General features: G+C 36.8%; 5 protein-coding genes across 7 annotated transcripts; 3 read left to right on the forward strand and 2 right to left on the reverse strand.

Annotated features, from left to right (window-relative positions):
* Positions 1 to 823: 823 nt before the first annotated feature.
* On the reverse strand, positions 824 to 1,764 carry LOC119077015 (gamma-interferon-inducible lysosomal thiol reductase-like). The gene is made up of 3 exons (XM_037184128.1): positions 1,614 to 1,764; positions 1,409 to 1,555; positions 824 to 1,346 (listed from the first exon to the last, which is right to left on the reverse strand). Exons 1-3 carry the CDS (start codon positions 1,683 to 1,685, stop codon positions 921 to 923), a joined length of 645 nt encoding a protein of 214 aa, XP_037040023.1. The 5' UTR covers positions 1,686 to 1,764; the 3' UTR covers positions 824 to 920.
* A 3,141-nt stretch (positions 1,765 to 4,905) lies between these two features.
* On the forward strand, positions 4,906 to 6,134 carry LOC119077014 (protein unc-119 homolog). The gene is made up of 4 exons (XM_037184127.1): positions 4,906 to 5,472; positions 5,566 to 5,738; positions 5,797 to 5,880; positions 5,957 to 6,134. Exons 1-4 carry the CDS (start codon positions 5,102 to 5,104, stop codon positions 5,989 to 5,991), a joined length of 663 nt encoding a protein of 220 aa, XP_037040022.1. The 5' UTR covers positions 4,906 to 5,101; the 3' UTR covers positions 5,992 to 6,134.
* Positions 6,135 to 9,178: 3,044 nt separating this feature from the next.
* Positions 9,179 to 10,980, reverse strand: LOC119077010 (protein ABHD11). Its single transcript, XM_037184123.1, has 7 exons — positions 10,680 to 10,980; positions 10,573 to 10,615; positions 10,367 to 10,511; positions 10,260 to 10,288; positions 9,658 to 9,887; positions 9,457 to 9,594; positions 9,179 to 9,396 (listed from the first exon to the last, which is right to left on the reverse strand). Exons 1-7 carry the CDS (start codon positions 10,880 to 10,882, stop codon positions 9,264 to 9,266), a joined length of 921 nt encoding a protein of 306 aa, XP_037040018.1. The 5' UTR covers positions 10,883 to 10,980; the 3' UTR covers positions 9,179 to 9,263.
* A 589-nt stretch (positions 10,981 to 11,569) lies between these two features.
* LOC119077009 (dolichyl-diphosphooligosaccharide--protein glycosyltransferase subunit 1) lies at positions 11,570 to 13,488 on the forward strand. Its single transcript, XM_037184122.1, has 2 exons — positions 11,570 to 12,521; positions 12,585 to 13,488. Exons 1-2 carry the CDS (start codon positions 11,692 to 11,694, stop codon positions 13,126 to 13,128), a joined length of 1,374 nt encoding a protein of 457 aa, XP_037040017.1. The 5' UTR covers positions 11,570 to 11,691; the 3' UTR covers positions 13,129 to 13,488.
* Positions 13,489 to 15,178: 1,690 nt separating this feature from the next.
* Positions 15,179 to 19,662, forward strand: LOC119077008 (zinc finger protein 664-like). 3 transcript variants are annotated; one of them, XM_037184120.1, is made up of 5 exons: positions 15,179 to 15,398; positions 17,388 to 18,072; positions 18,141 to 18,486; positions 18,573 to 18,656; positions 18,732 to 19,662. In XM_037184120.1, the coding sequence occupies exons 2-5, from the start codon at positions 17,396 to 17,398 to the stop codon at positions 19,080 to 19,082; spliced, it is 1,458 nt and encodes a 485-aa protein (XP_037040015.1). In that variant the 5' UTR covers positions 15,179 to 15,398; positions 17,388 to 17,395; the 3' UTR covers positions 19,083 to 19,662. The 3 variants fall into 3 exon arrangements, with proteins under 3 accessions (XP_037040015.1, XP_037040013.1, XP_037040014.1); XM_037184118.1 differs by lacking the exon at positions 15,179 to 15,398 and adding an exon at positions 15,494 to 15,614; XM_037184119.1 differs by lacking the exon at positions 15,179 to 15,398 and adding an exon at positions 15,728 to 15,888.
* Positions 19,663 to 21,715: the final 2,053 nt, after the last annotated feature.

Raw genomic sequence — 21,715 nt, forward strand, 5'->3', positions numbered from 1 at the left:
TTTGTCTGCATGTTTGAAGACTTCATCAGACAGGAAACGGATCTTCAAAGTAAAATTGTCGGCGATTTCTACCAGTTACGTTCGATACGAGATTGAGGTAGGTAATGTGAATCGATATCCAGAAAACTTCGAAATCTTTGAAGCCTGATCATTGAAGAATAACAAATTAACAAGATATTGAGGCTCATTGATTATCATCGACTTTTGGCATAACATGCCAGTTCCTAAAGTCTGCAATGTTTCCATTTGAAGAAGTATACGCGATCGGCACCGACGGCCGTTCGAGATTTAGCGACATCATCGTATTCGATAACAAGTCCAACAATGCCTATATCATTGATCCCACAATTAGATACGAAACCAGCGACAGTAACCAAGACTCAAAAATCAAAGCCGAAAAATGCGTAATCTACAAGAAGTGCATTCCCTTTTATGAAGAAAAATATTTTTTGAGCTTCGGCAAACGTAAATGGTCGGTCAAAGGACTTTGGTTCGGGAGCCGAGGTACGGTCGGTTTAAGTGCAGTGCAATTTTTCGAAGACTTTAACTTAGATATTTCCGATTTGTCTCCGATTACAGAGGATATATTAGTTCCCACAATTTAGATTATGAAGAGCCACATATATGGTATTGACGAAAACATTTGTTGAATATCACATTAGATGTAAATATTTTGTAATGTAACTATTGATGGATATGCTGTGTAGCTTAGCAACCTTCTCTAAAAAGGCAGCACACTTTGTTTGTATTTTTTCCAAATAAAGACCTTTCTTCTAGATCAATAATTCTGCTTCCCAATCAGTTATGACAAAGACAGCCATAATGTAAAACGATAAATGTATTTCACTTTGAGCCTATATGTAAATCAATGACACCTTCGGGTAACTACCTAAAAATTTGAATGGAATCCACTGCTCTGTCTAAACTATCAAATCGACACTATTACAAATGTCGGGTGCATTCCGTAATTTTGTACAGATAACTCGAACCAGATCTTTATCCGCCTTATCATTGTCCTGTTCATCAAAATTTCCATTGAAAAGAATCCAAGGAACATATTGGTGCGGTGGTTGCAGATTATTCGTTTGCACTCCAAAATCGTACAATAATTGGTCACCTTCGCCGGTTGTAGCCACACACGACTGAATGAGACTAAAGTCAACATTTAGTAATTGGGCACATTTCTGACCGGCATTCGGAGGATCTTTGCTTGACATCGAACAGACAATGAATTGAGTGATTTTCGGTTCGGGAATGTGTTTGATTGCACAGGCGTGCATTTTGTTTCCTTCGCATTCGCTTTTTCCGTGCTGACATTGAAATGTTGGAGGAGAAGTGGGTAGGGTCTGAGGAAGAAATCAGTCTCGAAAACAAAAGATTGTTTTGCTGATAAAATATAGTTCCGTACCTTTGCATTGCCATAAGGTACAAATTCAATGTCAAAGTAGTTTCCCATCAATTTCCATGCTCTGCTGATTTGTTTCGAAATAAATTCAATGCAGTCCGGACACAGTGTTTCGTAATAGAGACTGACAATCACCTTGTCGTCCTTTGCCTGCTAATCAAACATTTTACATATTTTTGTTAGTTTCTAACACTATTCGATACTATACCTTCTGTGCTGCGGTGCATTGACTAATCAAAACCAATATAGCGATTAGAGTGACAAGTTTAAGGAATCTCATTGCTGAATCTGCTAGTTTGAAGAGGTGTATGTGACGAATGTTAATTTCGATTTGACAGCGACTTCCATTTGATCAGATCGAAAGAGCAGGATATCATAGTTACACATTCACATTTGTACAAGAGGAATTGATTCGATTTGTGATTTTCGCCATTATTCAGGTTAACATGATCGACACAACTAATATTACGACAAAGTACAGTCATAAGATCAAGTGAATTGGATAAATCGATGAGTCTATCTTTAGGGTGAAATCAAGTAGGTGTTAAGGATACATCAGACAGAACACTCTTCCATTTGAAAAGGCAGAGTTGAGAATTAACGCTTGGAAGAGGTCGCTGTCAAAAATCAGTACTACTTGACATTTCAGGTCAGGTCAGGTTAAAGGTAAATCTGAATTTCATACATAATTTTCAGATCAGATCCCCATTGTTCACTACAATCAGGTTTCAAGTAAGATCAGGTCAGGTCAAAATTTATTGAATTTAATTTCAGGACTAAACAGGCTCAAGTATTTTCAGCTCAGTTTCAGGCAAAACTCTTGACACTGGACTTCGTACGTAACTTACAAATTCGTCGGCAACATGGCTAAAGGGCAGGGCCTATTTTACGAAAACATGTTTCTCAAGTTTCTGAAAGTTTCCAAAATGTTTCTTAAAGTTTCTTAAAGTTTCTTAAGGAAACTTTTCTAGAAACTTTTCTAGAAACTTTGAGAAACTTTAAGAAACTTTTCAGAAACATTTTGGAAACTTTCAAAAACTTGAGAAACATGTTTCCGTAAAATAGGCCCTGCTAAAGGGCGTACCATTTTTAGCCCCGTACGAAGTACTGGGGGCTTATAAGATTAATATGCCGTTTGTAACACGTCGAATTGGAAGCAGACAGTAAGGGCAAAGCTTTTGGTTATGTTCATAGATGACGAATCCGCAATAAAAAAAATGTCCGTCCGTCCGTCCGTCCGTCCGTCCGTCCGTCCGTCCGTCCGTCCGTCCGTCCGTGACCCCTCTAGCTTGAGCAAATCACAACCTTTTTTCAAAATTCTTTTTTTCCCCGATTGGTATCGACAAAAGTAAGGTCAAGTTCGAAAATGGGCATGGTAGGGTCGGCCCTTCCAGAGCTAGGGCCCTATAGGTGTTTTTCAGTCTTTCGACGATATCTACCGAAATACGCACGTAATAGCTGCTTGTGATATATCAAATGAAAGGTATTGACGAGTAGAACAAAGTTGCTGAACATTGTTTTTGTGTAGGATGCAACGCGAGCTTGTTGGGAGGGCTCAAAGGTCGTTACTCGGCCCTAAGTGTTTTTTCCACATAAATCGAGTAAATCTCATCCGATTTTGCCAGATTTAGTTTTTTATGGAAGGTAATTGAATACCGAAAAGAACGTGGCGAAAAAAGTTTCAAATTTGGGCCCTTGGACTAAGGCCGCTACTCGGCCCTAAGTGTTTTTTGCACATAAATCGAGTAAATCTCATCCGATTTTGCTAGATTTTGTTTCATTTGAGAGATAGTTGAATGCCGAATAGAATGATGGCAAAAAAAGTTTCAAATTTGGGCCCTTGGACTAAGGCCGCTACTCGGCCCTAAGTGTTTTTTGCACATAAATCGAGTAAATCTCATCCGATTTTGCTAGATTTTGTTTCATTTGAGAGATAGTTGAATGCCGAATAGAATGATGGCAAAAAAAGTTTCAAATTTGGGCCCTTGGACTAAGGCCGCTACTCGGCCCTAAGTGTTTTTTGCACATAAATCGAGTAAATCTCATCCGATTTTGCTAGATTTAGTTTTTTATGGAAGGTAATTGAATACCGAAAAGAACGTGGCGAAAAAAGTTTAAAATTTGGGCCCTTGGACTAAGGCCGCTACTCGGCCCTAAGTGTTTTTTGCACATAAATCGAGTAAATCTCATCCGATTTTGCTAGATTTAGTTTTTTATGGAAGGTAATTGAATACCGAAAAGAACGTGGCGAAAAATTTTTCAAATTTGGGCCCTTGGACTAAGGCCGCTACTCGGCCCTAAGTGTTTTTTGCACATAAATCGAGTAAATCTCATCCGATTTTGCTAGTTTTTGTTTCATTTGAGAGATAATTGAATGCCGAATAGAATGATGGCAAAAAAGTTTCAAATTTGCGCCCTTGGACTAAGGCCGCTACTCGGCCCTAAGTGCTTTTTGCACATAAATCGAGTAAATCTCAACCGATTTTGCTAGTTTTTGTTTTATTTGAGAGGTAATTGAATACCCAATGGAAAGTTGGCAAAAAAATTTGGGTTTATAAAATAATGTCGTAAATTGTTGGTTTTATTTGAGAGGTACTTCGTACGGGCTTTCGTAATTGCGCTATGCGCAATTTTAAAAATGAACACTTTCAGTAAATTTGACCATGCCCAACTTGACTTGCATTTTGGTAACAGACGCATTAGAGGGTTGTAGACGTATTAGGGTTCCGGGCGTATTACGGCTACGGACGTATTATGGTTACGGACGAAATAGGATTACGGATCGTACGGGGCTAAGTCGCAGCAAACGCTCCGACTGTTCTGATGCCTTGTTTAAACGAATTTCAATAAACTTTTTTTTCCTGGAAGCTGTCAACATTTGTGAGATTTTGAGCCCTGTATAAAGTCAATCCAACTAATGGTTCGAAAGATATAGTCGTTCAAAAAACGGAAGGACGCCCTTTAGTCATGTTGCCGACGATATACACACGATATACACAAACTATGCCAATATCGACCGAACAATGTTAGCGAGTGGTAGAGTAGTTCGTACTAGCATTCCAATTAATATAAGTCAGACCAACAGTAGACGTAGACGAGATTTATCTGTAGCGGCACTGCAACATTTTCACATTAAAGATTTCTTTATCTCTGATCTCTAACCCTTGAACTTACCTACTGTAGGAACCATTTTTTTGTTGTTGTTATTTTAAGACGACCCGGGAGATTACCTATTTATTTTGCCATTTTTTTAAAATCAAACAACAGATGTTTAAATGTCCTTATGCGGGCTTGACAATTTTTATTTTTTCCGTCTGGTTTTTGGGAAGACTTTAGAAACAGGAACTATCCATTTCACGGAAACTGTGTGAAGCAGATTTTTTTTCCTAATTTCCCTTTAAATTTTCACGTTTCCCGCGTTTTCTTTACCCTCAGCGTACACTGGAAACATTAAGGCAATCTACAACACTGAAGTCTTTCTTACGTCCGTCACCTGGTAACACTATAAATTCCATAGATCGAAAAACTGTATCAAAAATCCATTTTCATTTGACAGGGTTGGTTGGGTTTATGTTTTGTACATCGGAAAAGTTGTTTTTAATTTCACTAAATTTAATGTCGAATATATTCGTAGAACATTAGGAAAGTATATCCAATCAAACAATCGATTTTTGTGTTTGTTTACTCGGTGAAACGATGAGTTTAATTGGCAAAAAGCTGAACCCTCAATTGAGAAGTGAAGAATCCGACTCGGATAATATGAAATCAAAAGGCGAAACAAAGTTCATGACACCAGAAGATATTTTCAATTTAACGAAAATATCGGACGATTATCTCTGCAGTCCGGACGCTAACATATACGAAATCGATTTTACAAGATTCAAAATTCGCGATCTCGAAACAAATGCGGTCTTGTTTGAGATAGCCAAACAACCAAGTGAACAATATTCAGACGATGGTGTTACAAGTCCAGATGGATTGCAAAGCGACATTGATCCGAATGCGGGGAGATACGTTCGGTATCAATTTACTCCGCAATTTCTCAAATTGAAAACAGTTGGTGCTACGTAAGTTTTCATTATTTAGTGCTCAGTCTTCCGTGACAAAACCATACGTACAGACACACCTAACTATTGTGATATATTTTGATCGATTTATAGGGTAGAATTTACGGTGGGACACAAGCCAGTGAACCATTTCCGCATGATAGAACGGCATTTCTTTCGTGATCGCTTATTGAAAACGTTCGATTTTGATTTTGGTTATTGCATTCCTCACTCCAAGAACACCTGTGAACATATTTACGAATTTCCTACGCTACCGGATGAATTAAGTAATTTTACCAATTTTCCTTAGATTTCCAATGAAGAAAATAATTTCTTTCTTTGCAGTTGAGGAGATGATAGCCAATCCGTTCGAAACCCGATCGGATAGTTTTTATTTTGTTGAGAATCGGTTGGTCATGCATAACAAAGGTGACCTAGTTGCGACCCAATTTTTTTTAAATTTCCTATTTAGAAAAATGCTAATCGAAAAATGTAAATTTTTCAGCTGATTATTCGTATGACGGTGGAATTGCAGTATAAATTGTATGTTAACACACAGCCGATCCTGCACACGCACGCTAATGTGAACTGGGCATTTTTCTTAAAACTAAGTTGTTTGGTTTTCTTTCAAACAAAATTCAATTGTTAGCTAAACTAAACTATTCAACAAAAGACTAACGGACAAAGAACAAAAGAAGAAAAAATATGAGAAAATCACCTTTCTTGCCTTAAACATAAATTTATGTTGCTGCACGTACGTATGTAATTTCTTGTGTTAAGTTGAAACAGAAAAACCGAGTGGAATTTTCGTTCTTCATAAAACTGCATTCCAAAACTTTATATAATTCCGACACGTTACACGTGGTAAAATTGTAGAGTAGGTTGGGAGTCAATTTCTTTTTCTAAGTTTCATTGTAAGCTCCTACGAAATTATTGAAATTTTAGGAGACTTTCTTCTTGTTTTTAATTAAGCGGAAAAGACAAAGTATTGTAACTGATTGAGATAGCATTGTTTGGAATTAAACTCTTCAAAATTCATTAAAATTCTTTAAAAAATTCTTAAAATAATTTTTGAAGAATTTTATGGAAATTTTGAAGATTTGATTCCAAAAATAGGCAATGGTTGAATGTTTAAACGTGGTCACCCTAACTGATGAAATCTCTTAAACGTGGTATACAGCGCTAAGTGAAGTGAAATGAAAAGATTAGTTAGGAGAACCTTTACGGCTGCTTATGCAACAAACGATTTTAGTATAGCAGCTACCACCAAAAACAACTGAAGGTTCGTACAATTTAAATGGCAGCTACGCATTACGATATGCACGTAAACGTTGTCGCTACATAAACGTGCGAAAATTTGCTCCATTGAGCCAAAAATAAAAATGAAATGAAAAAGCTGCGGAGTAAGCTTCTAATGCCAGTGAAATTCTCCTGATTTACTTGAAATTTCATTTCATTTTCGGATGTATAACGTGTTGATAGATTTTTAATGGTTGGCCGTGACGACCGTTGAACTGTCAAAGGTGTTGAGCCGCAGAATTTGGACTTTACTGTGATCGTAAACTTTATTTTTACTGTTTTTTTTTTATCCACACACCTACCATCTAATGTTATCGATTGTGATATTTATGATTATTTTGTTTTGATTTGTAATTTTATAACTTGCGCATTCACAAAATATGTTTTTTGGAAATAATTTTTTTTATGGTTTAAGCACCCACACACACTCCACCAGAAAATAAATTACAAAATAATGTTGTTGTCAAAACGAAAGTAGTTTGAAAATGGGATTTATCGTAATTAGCTAGTACTAGAACGACTAGAACACTCAGATATTGTCTATGGGATTTTATGAAATTTTAAATCGACCACCTTAAATAAAAGAAAAACCACTCCGAGGTGAGGCGATTGTAAGAGTCGATTTCTTTCATAAAAGTCCCATAGAAATGTTGGTTATTTTACTCGAAAATGGGAAGGAAAAGTTGTCAGACTTTGATGAATAAATTCCTTAAATTCACCATCACTTTGAAGTCAACTATAACTTCGCAGAGAAGACTATGAAATAAACCAATAAAAAAAATGAAAACGCTTCTCTTACACGAACGATTCTCTCACACCCGAACATGTTCTGGCGTGGATTAGCAGAGCTGAACGCAAGTAAACATTTACCTACAGGTCTTCAACAGTATTTAGAAATAATAGTACATTTCGTACCTAGGACTAAAGGTCTTTTTTAGCGTGTGAGAAGTTAGTCCGTGGTACGAATAATATTTTTCCTAGGTCCTAGGTATAAAAAATCTATTTTTTTGAAAAAAATCAAGTTTCCATTTCGATGTTATACTCACTGATTAATTATTAATAGCGTAGAAGGTAGAAGGAACGATGCATTAAATATGTATGCATCGTTATCGTTATGAATAAGAATATTTGGAACTAGTTTTACCCACTGCTTCCCACGGAAATTCGATTTCCGCGAGTAAATTAACTTCACGGTAAAGTACACTGTCACTGTTTGTGACAGTGAAAATGGACTTTCCGTACACAAGCATCTAATAGTACATTACTATACCAGTGAAGTAATTTGATATCTCGTATCCAGATGAGTAAAAGTATCCGAGGGCTTCAGCCCGAGGTACTTTTACTCATCGTGATACGAGATATCAAATTATTTCACGTGTAAAGTATGGCGTTTTACCTAACTAGTAAAGTAAAATATCTTACATCCTTGCTTGTGAGTAATTGTTTTGGCTTGTGTGATTACTCCACTCGCCTTCGGCTCGTTCTGCAAAGCTCACACTGGCCTAAACAACAAATTTACAAGCAAGGACGTAATATACTATTTCTGCTTGCAATTTATTGTTTTGACCAATGCTATTAACTCATTTGGTCCATTCGTTTACAAAACAAAAATTCGGAAGCAAACAGGTAATTTACCATCAATTCAAAACGAAAAGAAAAAATCACTAACTTAGTAGAGATGTGTATGGTTTGTCAGTAATTTAGTGTAATATAGTAGTTCCTCGTGATGATACGGCATTCGGTTTGGACTAGTGATTATACCGATCTCTGATTTTACAACACATTTTTTCCGAATAATTTCATCACTGCCAAGGCACAATAACGAAAGACGATTTCAAAAATGGGCTCGCAACTGTAGCCCAGTTGTCGAAATTTCGTTTCATTGCTAAGAACAAGAGCATAAAACAACAATAAAAATCAAAGAGTATGAGTGACATGGTGAAAATAAATATTTTCGATTCAAAGAGCAGTTTTTAAGAGTTCTAAAAACAGTTGCTTGAGTTGAGGGATGAATAACCGTATCTCTTGGTTGCATAAGGATGTTGGATTTGCTTTAGTAAGGACGCAGTAAGTGGCGTCGCATAATATAACATAATTTTATGTAAGACAGGCCAACCGAAAAAGATTTGTCTGAGTCAAAAATTGAAAATCTACAAATTGTAAAGGATTTACTTTCTGCGACTGTATCCAGTCTTTTCATTTTCGTTGCAATTTTCAGATTATTCAATTGAAACAGATCTTTCTACGATTATTTGTCCCTCGCTGTTTGTTTTAACATTGCAATTTACATGGAGTTCTATAACGATGGAAAATATATAGCGTTCAGAGCGAACATAGAAATATTGTAACGGAATGTGTTCTACAAACACAATTCTCAAGAATGGCTGTATGACTAAGCAAGATATTTTAAAAATGAAAAAAAAATGAGTTAAATTCATGAGTTTTCGTTCTTTCTAATTACCTACAACAAAATGTTCGTGTACAACAGTTCTCGATGTGACCACACAACTGGATCAATGGTTTATGAAATTCAACACTAAATCTAAAAAATCATATGGCCGCTCCACGTGGACCAGATGGCCGGAATCAATGAATTTTAGATCGCTATTCGGGAATATTGTTTTCATGCCATCCAGATCACCCTCTCTGTAAATGGAAACGAATTTTGGCTTTACTCGTCCACTTTGAATTTCTCCCATTTTTTACTTAATATAATCGGATTTTGAGCCGGCCAAAAATAAAACCGGACCATGGTATTGTTTGCCGGCGAGACTATCAGGAAACGTTGATATATGATCGTTAAAATTCTTATGCAATGCGTCGACATTGGCTCGCCAACTGAATCTAAAATTGGAAAAGACATTTCTTCGCTCAAAACTAACACAGAAAATTTCCAGTGCAACAAACCGTCCATCAGCTCCCTTTACTAAATTCATTAAAACGAAATCTCGGGTTTCTTTACTTGGTATGGCGTCCATCAGTTGTTCATTGGCTAGTGATCTACCATCACTCATTTTCATTGTAGCCGGTATGTTCACTGTCGTCATTGCAGCAAAAATACCACCCATACCAATTAGTGATGGACTGGATCGCACAGGAGAGACATCCACAATTATAGCTCGATCGACTAGTTCTGGCTAAAAGATTCGTTAGATTTGTAATGAGGGATTCTTTTGAAAAACAGCCTGCCCAAATCGGACACATTTTCTAGTGGATTTTTTGATATGTGCCTAGATAGGTATTGGTCCCTAGAAGCCAAAACCACTTTCAAAAAAATTCGTCCAAGCTTGTATGGCTAGTGAGAGGTGACCAAAAACCTAAAACATGCACTTTTCTTATGGAAATTTCTCGTAGGCCACGAAACGTACAAGGTCGTGTGGGGTGTCATTAGAAAGGTAATTGCATGTACTTTCGGGGCAGATTGGGTCACTAGAAAATGTGTCCGATTTCGGCAGGCTGTTTTTCAAAAGAATCCCTCAATGCCAATTTTTATGCAAAAGGGTCCTTACATATTTCAGAGCGAAACACATCATTGCACCTGTCGGAACGGGGACAAATGGTTTTTTGAGTAAAATATTCCCGAATCGACCAAACGAAAACTAATTGAAATACATACGTCCGCCCATACTGTGTCCGATGCAAATGGATTTCGTTATACTATTCTGTTCAAAGAAGTGTCGTATATCTTCAGCCAAATCGATATACGTGTGACTTGACGTGTGTGGACTTTCGCCATGGTTTCTAGCATCTACAGCAATGATCTAGAGCGAAATGCGATTAAATTAAATTATGCACACCAAAAGAGCACCGTTTTACTCTTACTTTCCTCTTTGGATTCGACTTTGCATGAAGTGCTTTGCAAATACTGCAAGTTTAAACGTCGAAAATGTATGAATTAAACAATGTTGTCCAATCGAACCGAAACTCACCTTTTCCAATTTTGTTTCGATCCGAACAAACCGTGCATGATAACAACTGAACCTTCATTTGACCCTTCATTCCGATCGTCAACATTTTCGTATGAATTGTATGCCAAATTAACCGGATTTGTTTTGCAACAATTGAAAGAAGTGATGTGGTAATTTCTGATGAAGATGCGGTTTTGGATCACAATTTGTTTGATGAAATTCATCTTAAATAAAAGGTAAAATCAGAACTTAAATACTGTTGCACGAACGAGATTGCAAATCAAAACAGAGAAACGACCGAGACGACAATGTCAATCTGACAAATAGAGAGTGATTTTCCTTTGGGGTTGTATAAGTACATACACCGAACAAACAAGAGTGTTGGTGCAAAAATGATAGTAGGGAATTGTTCGTTGTTTTGTTACTTATATCTTTTGTGGACGAAGTACCTCGAGTCGAAGACGAGGTATACAAGCATAAAATGAATCAAAATTTAGAGTTATAAGAAAGGTATAAGTGAGAGACAAGCCACTAGGGAGGGTATATCTTCAATTTTGGATTTTTTATTTTTGGTTGGTTGGAGATTAAAGATCTAGCTCTCGCAAACTCTTCCAAAATTGACCACTTAAAATAACGATTTATGAAATTTTTGTCTGAGTGATTCGATTAGTATATAAGAAGTCTTAGGACAGGTTGAATGTTTTTGTAATTTCAGGTGGTGTGGGAACACTGAAGCGTTACAAATTTTTATTAATTAGTCAATTTACTTCAGACGTTTCTTTACGAAAGTTAAGAACAAAAGTCTTTGAGCCACCAATTTTTTTGTTTTTTGGTTCATCTACTGATCAACCCTCATCTAGTACTATACAACTATCGATAAGTTGAAAAATGAATGAACACGTCTTCCAGCGCAGCCAACAAGCGAAAAAATAACTAAAAAGTCAAGTGTTTGCGTGTCTCAGCGGTGTGTCTCACTACAGGAAAATATTTGTCGGCTTTTCACTTATTCAATTGAATAAAGTCAACAAGCGACATGGCTAACTCTCTATTAACATACCTATCGGTCGTCTGTTTAATTTGGTCCGTGCAATCAGCCATCGACGTCGAAATTCAAAACAAAAATGTCGAACGAACAATCGATTTGACATCGCAGCTCGTCAAGATATCGTACAAAATCACATTGGAGCACAGTGCCAAGAAAAACATCAATTCGTATTCGTTTTTGGTGCCGACAAGCGATCGCAGTGCCTTGGCTTACATTTCGATTCGGGACTCGTCCAAAAAGGATATCAAACCGACTGAAGAAACTAGTCAGAATGGGGCCGTATTTGTGGTTAACCTGCCAGCAAACGCCCCAACACAAATTTTATTGGTCGAAACAGTGTTCACAAAGTCATTGTTGCCGTACCCAACGGAAATCCAGCAGTCCGATCGTCAACTGGTTCGATACTTTGGAAACGCTCATTTCTACAGTCCGTTCAAGACATTGAGCCAAAAGACTACCGTTCAATTGAGCTCGAAAAATGTTGAAAGTTACACTGCCGTCAAGCCGTCATCGCAATCCGACTCTACAATTACTTATGGCCCTTATGAGAACGTTGCAGCTCTTTCATCACAACCAATTACCATTCACTTCGAGAATCAGTCACCATTTTTGACAGTTACCCGTTTGGAGCGTGTAATCGAAGTGTCGCATTGGGGCAACATTGCTGTGGAGGAAACAATTGACATGGTTCATTCAGGTGCAACGCTTAAGGGATCATTTTCTCGTTATGATTACCAGAAAGATGGTCGTAGCGGTCAAGCAAGCATCAAATCGTACAAAACAATATTGCCTGCATCGGCCTCTGGCGTCTACTATCGGTAAGTCTACGAAAAAATGAACCAAAAATTCCAATTTATTAATAACAAACGACCAAATTTCAGCGACACAAACGGCAACATCTCAACATCAGCCATGCGGGTACACAAGGATTCAGTAGAATTGGATTTACGTCCCCGATTCCCCTTATTCGGCGGATGGAAAACTCATTACACTCTTGGTTACAATGTTCCCAGCTTCGAATATCTGTTCCACACTGGCGAAAACTATTTGCTTAAGATGCGACTCGTCGATCACATTTACGACGACATGGCCATCGATGAAATTGTGGTGAAAATTATTCTTCCCGAAGGAAGTACGAACATCAAATTGATAACGCCATACCCAGTAACAAGAAAACCCGACTCGCTACACTACACGTACTTGGATACGTTCGGCCGGCCGGTCATTCAGTTTACGAAGAGTAATTTGGTCGAAAATCATATCCATGAGTTCAATTTGAAGTACACTTTCCCGAAAATTGTGATGATTCAGGAGCCGCTGCTGATTGTCGGCTTCCTTTACATTTTGTTTTTGTGCGTCATCATTTGGATGAGACTTGATTTTTCGATAACAAAGGAAAAGGAAACACATCTGCACAAGGAATAGATTTCCGATCTCATTTCGGTCAGTAAGTTCTTTTTCACCATTTCGTGTTTTTTTTTTGGTTATTTTTATCTTCTTTTTTTACGTTAAAATCGCTTTAAACATGAAACATTCACAGTAGCCGGAGAACAAATTAATTTTTTGTGTGATTCGATTTATATTAAGTAGAAACGTAAGCGAGCACTCTCGTGTTGGTTTTCCGATTTTTGCTGATTAAATAACGGACACAAATTCATTCCGGTCGAATATTAGTCATAAACACTAAGACCTCTCAGAGCTGTTACTTTAGTTTGTAATATTGTGAAGGATGTGATCTATGATTTCCCTTGATTTGATTAAAGTTGATTCGTTCTGACCATTAAATTTCTGTGTTTTCTTTCGTGGAAGTTCTCACTGGGACACAACATAAAGTGTCTAAGGTTGTTTTACTCAGTCTAGATGGAAACGTTATGCAGTTAGATCATCTACCGAATAAAACTGTTCATTTATTGGAGCTTGAAGCAGCTAGTGCTCCGTTAGCGATATGGATCGGTCTAAGTCTAAATAAATCTGTTAATGAATATGTGATGACACCTACCATAGCACTGTCATCATTCCCTTGACTGTAAGTCAGGGTCTTATGCCGGAAAATACCCAAAAATGTTTGTCTCAAAGGTTGTATGATATGTTATGAAAAACGGAATTGTTTGTCCCAATATTTTGCTTGTAAACACGATAACTTGAGTATTCTTCGTTTGTAATCAACATTACTTTGCAACCAATTTTTAATTTAATTTTTTTAATCGACGCAGAATTGAATTCCTGAAGTTCGAAGATGGGCTATGTGGAATTAAGGATCTTGAAGTTATTCCAGAAAAACAGTATTTTCCACTGTTGGAAATTCAATCAATCGAAAAAGATTACTTTAATGGAATTTGATTTTGTCAGTTAGTTATATCCATCTATCACACATGATGGTCAGCTAATCACGGTGATAGTTGGCTTCAGTCAGGGATAGTCCTCTAATCGTTCCACCTTCGCATCTTTTACTTTTGATTAGCGTTAGCAATAAGACTACGAAAGTGGATAATAGACAAGTTACACGAGTGGGACGTTTGCGGTCAGAGCGGAGCGAGGGCCGTAATTCACACGAGTCCTTGCCTATTTATGATTTATTGTTGATTAAAAATCTGGCCGCAAATTTACAAGAAAATAGAGAACAGAAAAAGTACTTTTCCATAGAATTTATACTCAAGCGAAGCTTTTTATATCAGTTATTTGTGATTGTGATGTTTCGGAAGTTTAACAACGGAAAATAAAATGAAATTGATTAAAAATATATTGAATTGTTACAGACGGAAACTTGCTGTCGGCAAGCATTATGATTATTATCGGTTCTATTACTTCAATCAATCAAATAATTTTCAATCTGTTGATTTCAAATCTTATACTTCAATTTTTTAACGTGCATTTTACTGTATAAAGGTCAATATAACCCAGAGCTTGTCATTATTTTTTGCCGTCGTTACGACTATGTCTATTGATCATCGTTGCTTCCGCCTTTTATTCACAATTTTAAGCGGCCAGTCTGAATCAAATAACCTGTCACATACGGCTATTCATCTGTTATCGATAACGACGGCAAAAATATTGACAAGCTCTAGGTAATATGGTCCTTTAAACAGTAAAATGCATGTTAATAAAACTGAAGTACAAGATGTGAAATAAATAAATTAAAAATATTTTGATCGATGAAAGTAATAGATAATGTAATAATACTGGTCATATGCTTGCCATCTGTAACAGGTTAATTATTATTTTTGTTCATGAAACTGTCTCATGGGAACAGAAAATTATCAAACAAGAAAGATCGCCGTCGGTATTCCTCAACAGAAATTTTAAATATTGGCGCTCAAAATGACGTTCAAAATTATTCTAGTCTCGTTTCAACTAACGTTGTATTCGTCTCTGTCTTCCATAAAATATTACACAACGAAACAGAGACACCACTAACAACGAAAGTGCATGCTTTTTTTGTATATAAAACACATCGTATGTGAGAAGAGAGCTGCCATTTAAGTTTGTGTTAGTTCGACGTTGCTTTTGGACCAGCTAAGACACGATATGTGTATTTTATGATAAAATTAAATCGAAATTAATTAATTGCAACGGTTCGGCAACTAATCCCAAATAAGAATATCAAAGTTTCGAGATTAAGATTTTTAAGTGAACATTTTAAGTAGTTTCCTTTAATTGATAATACCAAAATTAAATATCCTGAAACCCACCGAAAAGTAAGTAAATATATGCAAACACCCCCCGTCATCTCAAGGCATACACAATTAATTAAAACAAAATCTCAAGATGAAGCCAAGTGTTTAAAATAATGATTTTTCGTTGCTTTGTCGTCGCTGAAATTCTGTCGCTAACAGCAGTGTTCTATTGCAAAAAAAGCATTAGTCTCAAATACAATTTATGTTGAATGCAAGATGCGTTCTCCCGTTTCATAAGAGAGTGATTGCAAAAGTATAATTAAATTGAAATTACTGCTTAAGCAGCCCCGAAAAAAATCGATAATTTTTGTTGGTAAAGAGCAGAGCATTTTAAAGTGTATAGTGTGTGGTGTACACCAATCGATAATTTCTAATTCTATTGTTTTCTTAATAAACATTTACAAGGCGACGAATCATTAGAGGTTGTTTGCAAAAAAAGGCACGCTAAATAGTTAAAATTGATTTTTTTTTTGGTTACTTCTTGTATAACGATAATGCACGTTTATGTATGGTAAGGATAAGACGCGGATCATAATGGGATTGAATTGTTTTATTTTGGTGAAGAGGGATGACAAGAACCTATTATTATTTTCATTCAATTTTGAATATATTTTCTATCCAAAGCATTGCCGGTTGATACATGTGTCGAGCAGTGTGTATTTTGTTTATGTTTTGACCGGCTGGTTGCGATAATAAATATATATAAATGTGTGTAAGCGGGCAGACGTTATGTACTCAGAGCATAACCTACAATTCACGAACATTTACAAGTTTATTAGATTCATGCTGAGCTGAATGGGAACGGGTAATAGTGTTTATGAATGGAATGATTGGAATATTTTGAGTAGTTTACGGTTTGTTAGGAAATGATTACCTTTCGTATGCGTTGATTATGACAATAATATTCAGATAATGATATATCGTCCGAGTTAGGGTGTCGTGTGAAGCTCTGATGGGAAGTACTTAAGGTTGTGTGCAATGGTGTAGTTTTGAGAATTTTTTTTTATCTGCAGTGAAAATTCCCTAATAGTTATAACATACAGGGAATCCATAGACCATTAGATTAGAGTTTTGGGAAGCTTCCAAAGAGAAGTATAAATCCAGATCCTTTGTTTCCAACTCCATTGCCTTCATCAGGTAATGTATCCAGTTCCCAGTAAGAAGTTGTTATGGCGTTTTTCATGTAAAGATGGTAGATCATCATCTTGGAGTTCATAATACGCTTCGATGAGAAACCTGAGGCTAGTGAAAAGCGGACAATCCCTAAGGATATGTACGCCAGTCTGTTGGTAGACCGCAAGAACAGATAGGATCAATCTGTTCAGTGTAAATGATCGTTAAGCGCGCAGTGGTTCGTGATTGCCCACACCATACGTCTTAGTCCCGGTCTTGTTAGTTTGGGGAGTTCTTCACTTCACATTTTCTACACTTCTGGTCGAAAGACATCTATATGTCTGCCTCCTTGATATGCCGTCGATAGATGGTGTCATTCTCGTTGCATCCACCGCACAACAAGCTTCCTAGCTACCTTACACAGTTCGGACATATTAAAGTCTGATCTCACGTTAACAAGATCGTCAACTTTCTTGTTTCCAAGAATGCCACTGTTCGCCAGCCTCTATCTCTAGCATCTCTCTTCCTGTTTTTTAGTCCACTACATCATGCCCGCACGTTAGTTAGCGGGCGTGACGCAAGTCCACTACTACAAAATTAAAAAAAAAAAAAATTGGGGACTATTAACCAATCATATAAAATGAAGGAAAGGTCAAGCAAGCATGGATTAAGGAACAGGTCGTTACAAGATTTTTTACCTTATTTCATTTTTTTGATGTTCTCGGACTTTTCGCTCTTGGTTTGAAATTTCAGCGAATATCTGATGGTGTGGGCTACCCAGACGGTTATAAGTTTCTCTGTCCATATTTCCCGTGTTTCCTCACTTTCATAAAGTAACCTTGGATCTTCAGCGCATGTAGTCGTTTTAAACCAAATATTTGTTTGGACTTTTTTCAGATTACACAATGGAAGTACAAATATCACCCGTATACTCAAACTCAGCCCAATCTTTACTACTACCAAAGCAACAAATCAACAACTGCAACGTCGATGTAACAGACCACAAGCGCTTCAAATCTGATCTAACCTTTCACTGCATCCTGTGCACCGACGTTTATGATGATCCAAATTTACTGTACGAACACATGAAAATTCGGCATCCTCAACTCTATGAGCGTGACGACTTGAACAATATGATGGAGGAAGAGGAAGAAAAGTCGGAAAATTCAGACGAAGAGTACGAATATAATGTCAGTATTATGGAACCGATATGTGAATTGAAACAGACTGATGATGATGTTGAAACGAATGCTGTCTCGGAACGATTGAATGGGGAAGTGGATGATGACGATGATGATGATGACAACTCCACGGGAACAGGAACAAATGCAGTTTTGCTTCGATTACCGCAAGGTCCTGGCAGAGGTAGACGTCGTGATATTGATAATGAGCGTCTGGAATGTACGCAACCGGACGGAACGTGTTTCTTTCAATGTACGCAATGTGAAAAATCGTTTAAGTTTTCGGGAGATTTGGCTAAACACGTTAGATCGCACACATTGAACAAGCCTTATCAGTGTTCAATTTGCGAGAAATCTTTCACTCATATCGGCAGCTTGAACACACACATTCGGATTCATAGGTAAGATGAGCGGAAAATTATTGGCAAAACCAACCCAAAGCTAACCACTGTTTTACATTCTGTATTAGCGGAGAAAGGCCGTATAAATGTAAAATTTGTACGAAGGCCTTCACACAGTCTAGCAGCTTAATGGTTCATATGCGATCCCATTCGGTGAAAAAACCGCATCAGTGCGAGGTGTGCGACAAAGGATTTGTGAACTCCAGTAGTTTAGTGTTACACATGCGATCACATGCAGAAGGCGATCCATTTCCCTGCTCCGACTGCGGAAAACGCTTCAAACAATCACACCTACTGTTGGAACATATGCAACTGCATACAGATGCCTATCTCTATCAATGCTCCATTTGTCGAAAGGCATTCCGCCAAGCCAGTGAATTGGTGCAACACATGAAAGACCATACTGGCGAGAAGGTGATGGCTCATTTCATTTTATGTATTTCCTAAAATAGAGTTCTTTTAACAAATTAACAGTGTCATGTTTCCGTTTTAAATTACAGCCGTTCCAGTGTTCAATTTGCGAGAAATCGTTCACGCAACCAGGAAGTCTTAATACCCATATGAGGATTCACACCGGTGAAAAGGTAGATCTCTACAGTTCTTTGGAACCATCGTGTCGGCCTGTGTTTTTACATTGAAATTTTAATTGAACCTTTCAGCCATTTCAATGCAAACACTGCAACAAGTCATTCACGCAAGCATCCAGTCTATCGGTTCACCTTAAAGTGCATACGGGTGACAAAAAATTCCGTTGTCACCATTGCCGCAAGTCGTACAGTCAACAATCGTATTTGAACAAGCACATTGCATTCCATATGCAAGAAGAAATCTTCCATTGTCAATTATGCGCTAAAGCGTTCAACAAATCGGCATCGTTGATACAGCATGTGGCCAAGGATCATGCCGTGGACGGGGCATTGCTAAAGTGTTGGATTTGTACGAAGGCATGCGATAATGTTACGGATTTGCTGGTTCATTTGCGTGAGCATGCGGATAGTGTTCAGAAGTGATGGGAATGTTGAGCGTTAGTGTCACTTTCGATTGAACGGAATCACGATAGAATTTTTTACGGTAACGAAAATGTGGTTGGAAGGTAGTTCTATTGTAGGAATTGCAATTTTCTTTTATTATTTACCGAATTTGTTAAACACGCCTTGCCACTAGAACCTATTTTTAGGAATTTTATTTTCAGAATTTGTTTGGAATCTTAAAGAAAATAAGTTACCACTGTAACTAGTAATGGAAGCAATTATAATGTTTACTTTGTCATAAAACAGACTTAAATTCGGATAAACGGAAGATTTCTGTTTTCATTCGTAAGTGGCACTAATGATTGGGCTCCGGCGATCAATGCCTTAGTTACGTGTGTTACATTTGCAAAAGATAAATGAGTTTGAAACAAACAAAAAAACATTAGCTGATTTCGATCAAATAAATCCGAAGAGAGAATTTAGGAAAAAAATATTTCCGATGCTATAATTGTACCTCTTGTACCAGTAATCAAAACAAATTGTGCAACAGAAGGTCTTATGAAAACAAAACACAAAAATATCTTACAAAGTAATAGAATATAATAGAAAGAAAATTTATGGAAAAGAAAATATCAAAATGAACCTACTAATAAAACCTGAACGCAAATCGTACAGTTGAGCTGCACTAATTGGTGCGCAAGTCTTGATCCGGTTAGATTTTAGTATGTTTAACTCGGCCCTGTAAAGACTCTGATGTCGTTTAGAGTATCACTAACATTTTATTTAAAACCTAAACTAATCGCTAAAGAAGTCTGTTGAAAAAGCAGACATATTGACTAGGGAGAGATAAACCTAGAAAATTCTATGCCAGTGGCAAGAAAATTCCTTGTAAATTTGACAAATGCTAGTGCTCGAATTGGTACAGCCCAAACTTGCGATAATTACGAAAGAAGAGTAGAATTCTAAGTGGAAAAAATGAAAAACACGTAGTTGTCAAATAAGAGGTCTCAGTGTTGATCGGATTCCATGATTTAATGATCGAAAATGGCGTGACGCTTCCCGTTTTCCACTTACCTTCACTTTTCAAGTGAACTTACATAAATTGGTTGCTCGATAATAATTCCATTTGCTCAAAAATTTCATTGAAATGTTTTACATTCAATGGGATTGAACCCCAATTTAGCGTCGTTCAAGCTAAATCTAGAACGAACCATCTACGAAAGAAAATTTAAATTTCCACTTTCCCAAGATTGCCTTCCCACTTTCTTGTCTAGAAACAAAATTCACGGCAGAAGGTATTTATCTTTCTTTTAGCAACTATACTTGGTTTTGGTGCAACCGACACGAATTTAACTTTATTTTAAATTACCTTTTTTTTTACACAAAAATTGTTTTATTTCGAATTCTGTCACATACGGCTATTCATCATTCATCTGCTATCGATACCGACGACCAAAATAATGACAGGCTCCTGGTAATATGATCCTTTATATAATAAAATGCATGTTAAAACAATTGAAGTACAAGATTTGAAATCAACCGATTAAAAATCCTTTACGTGTTACGGCATGTTTCATTTTCATTTACATTGCCTAATCACGTAAAGCATTGTACTTACGAGGTTCCAAGTTGTTATTTGACAAGTGGGGAATACAGCCCTCTTCTTTGGGTCGGGCTGTAACACCCCACTTATCAAATACACAACTTGGAACCTCGGAAGTAATATACTATTGATCGATTGAAGTAATAGACCCTATAATAATGCTTGCCGTCTGTAACAGGTTAAAGGAAAATCAAATTAAAATGATCGATTATGACGATACACAACTGTCACACTACGAAGTATAGACTGACATAGCCACTGACATAGTTCTTTCAGAACCTTGGACTAGCGACCATTTGAATTGTTCTTATTACATTTGCCGGGTCTATTCAGTTTAAAATCTCAAGCGTTTCGCATAAGCTCGATCTAACAGTTCAAATGATCGCTATGTAAGTCGATATTTGTTTTCGAATCACGATACATTGAAAATCTTCATATTTGATTTAATCGTTTTAATTTGATTTATATTTACTTAAAATTTCGTTGTTTGATCTCACAGGCGAATAATTCGTAGCGTAGGCAAATCTTAAAAAAAATCAAACAAAATCGTAAAAGAATGAAATTCTTGGAGAACAAAAAAATTATGAAATTTTGGGGTTGTTGATTGAAACTTAAGACCCTCGGATTTCTTTTAAAATTATGAATGCCCATTTGGTCAGTATTATGAATTGGTAGGTCAACTTAACACTTCCTTAACATTACAAAAAATCGATTGGTAAAACAATCAAAAAGTCGGCGTGTGCGAGTCCTGATAATTTGATAATGATTCTCCAAATTAGAAGCTTCCATTTGAAAGAATCTAATCATTGGGAAATTATTTACGGCAATTTACCGAATTTTATCCGTTTATTTTACAAAACTCTACTAAATTTTCGATAAATTCTAGTGGTAAATCGATTTCCCTAGAGGTATGCTATCTGCTATCCAATTGTTGCCATTAACGAAAAAGTCAGTATTTTTACTAGAATTAGGCCAGAGTTAATTTTAGCTTTAAGGTTAACGTTAATTTTTCCCTCATTGTAACATCGATCTCAATTTCAGGAGTTAAAAGACACGGCAAACATTGTAC

This window comes from Bradysia coprophila, unplaced genomic scaffold (assembly GCF_014529535.1).
Source record: "Bradysia coprophila strain Holo2 unplaced genomic scaffold, BU_Bcop_v1 contig_232, whole genome shotgun sequence".
In the NCBI taxonomy this organism is placed as follows: Eukaryota; Metazoa; Arthropoda; class Insecta; order Diptera; family Sciaridae; genus Bradysia; species Bradysia coprophila.

What these genes read in the sequence shown, in the direction of transcription:
- LOC119077015 (XM_037184128.1), bottom strand. Translation starts at nt 1,685, where the DNA reads ATGAGATTCCTTAAACTTGTCACTCTAATCGCTATATTGGTTTTGATT. An exon ending in AATGCACCGCAGCACAGAAG is followed by an intron (nt 1,556 to 1,613) that starts GTATAGTATCGA and finishes TTTGATTAGCAG; the next exon opens with GCAAAGGACGACAAGGTGAT. An exon ending in TACCTTATGGCAATGCAAAG is followed by an intron (nt 1,347 to 1,408) that starts GTACGGAACTAT and finishes TTTCTTCCTCAG; the next exon opens with ACCCTACCCACTTCTCCTCC.
- LOC119077014 (XM_037184127.1), top strand. Translation starts at nt 5,102, where the DNA reads ATGAGTTTAATTGGCAAAAAGCTGAACCCTCAATTGAGAAGTGAAGAA. An exon ending in TTGAAAACAGTTGGTGCTAC is followed by an intron (nt 5,473 to 5,565) that starts GTAAGTTTTCAT and finishes ATCGATTTATAG; the next exon opens with GGTAGAATTTACGGTGGGAC. An exon ending in GTTGGTCATGCATAACAAAG is followed by an intron (nt 5,881 to 5,956) that starts GTGACCTAGTTG and finishes TAAATTTTTCAG; the next exon opens with CTGATTATTCGTATGACGGT.
- LOC119077010 (XM_037184123.1), bottom strand. Translation starts at nt 10,882, where the DNA reads ATGAATTTCATCAAACAAATTGTGATCCAAAACCGCATCTTCATCAGA. An exon ending in TCGAAACAAAATTGGAAAAG is followed by an intron (nt 10,616 to 10,679) that starts GTGAGTTTCGGT and finishes TTAAACTTGCAG; the next exon opens with TATTTGCAAAGCACTTCATG. An exon ending in TGTGTTTCGCTCTGAAATAT is followed by an intron (nt 9,888 to 10,259) that starts GTAAGGACCCTT and finishes CGAATCTTTTAG; the next exon opens with CCAGAACTAGTCGATCGAGC.
- LOC119077009 (XM_037184122.1), top strand. Translation starts at nt 11,692, where the DNA reads ATGGCTAACTCTCTATTAACATACCTATCGGTCGTCTGTTTAATTTGG. An exon ending in GCCTCTGGCGTCTACTATCG is followed by an intron (nt 12,522 to 12,584) that starts GTAAGTCTACGA and finishes ACCAAATTTCAG; the next exon opens with CGACACAAACGGCAACATCT.
- LOC119077008 (XM_037184118.1), top strand. Translation starts at nt 15,587, where the DNA reads ATGCAAGATGCGTTCTCCCGTTTCATAA. An exon ending in TGCGTTCTCCCGTTTCATAA is followed by an intron (nt 15,615 to 17,387) that starts GAGAGTGATTGC and finishes GACTTTTTTCAG; the next exon opens with ATTACACAATGGAAGTACAA. An exon ending in AAGACCATACTGGCGAGAAG is followed by an intron (nt 18,487 to 18,572) that starts GTGATGGCTCAT and finishes TTTAAATTACAG; the next exon opens with CCGTTCCAGTGTTCAATTTG.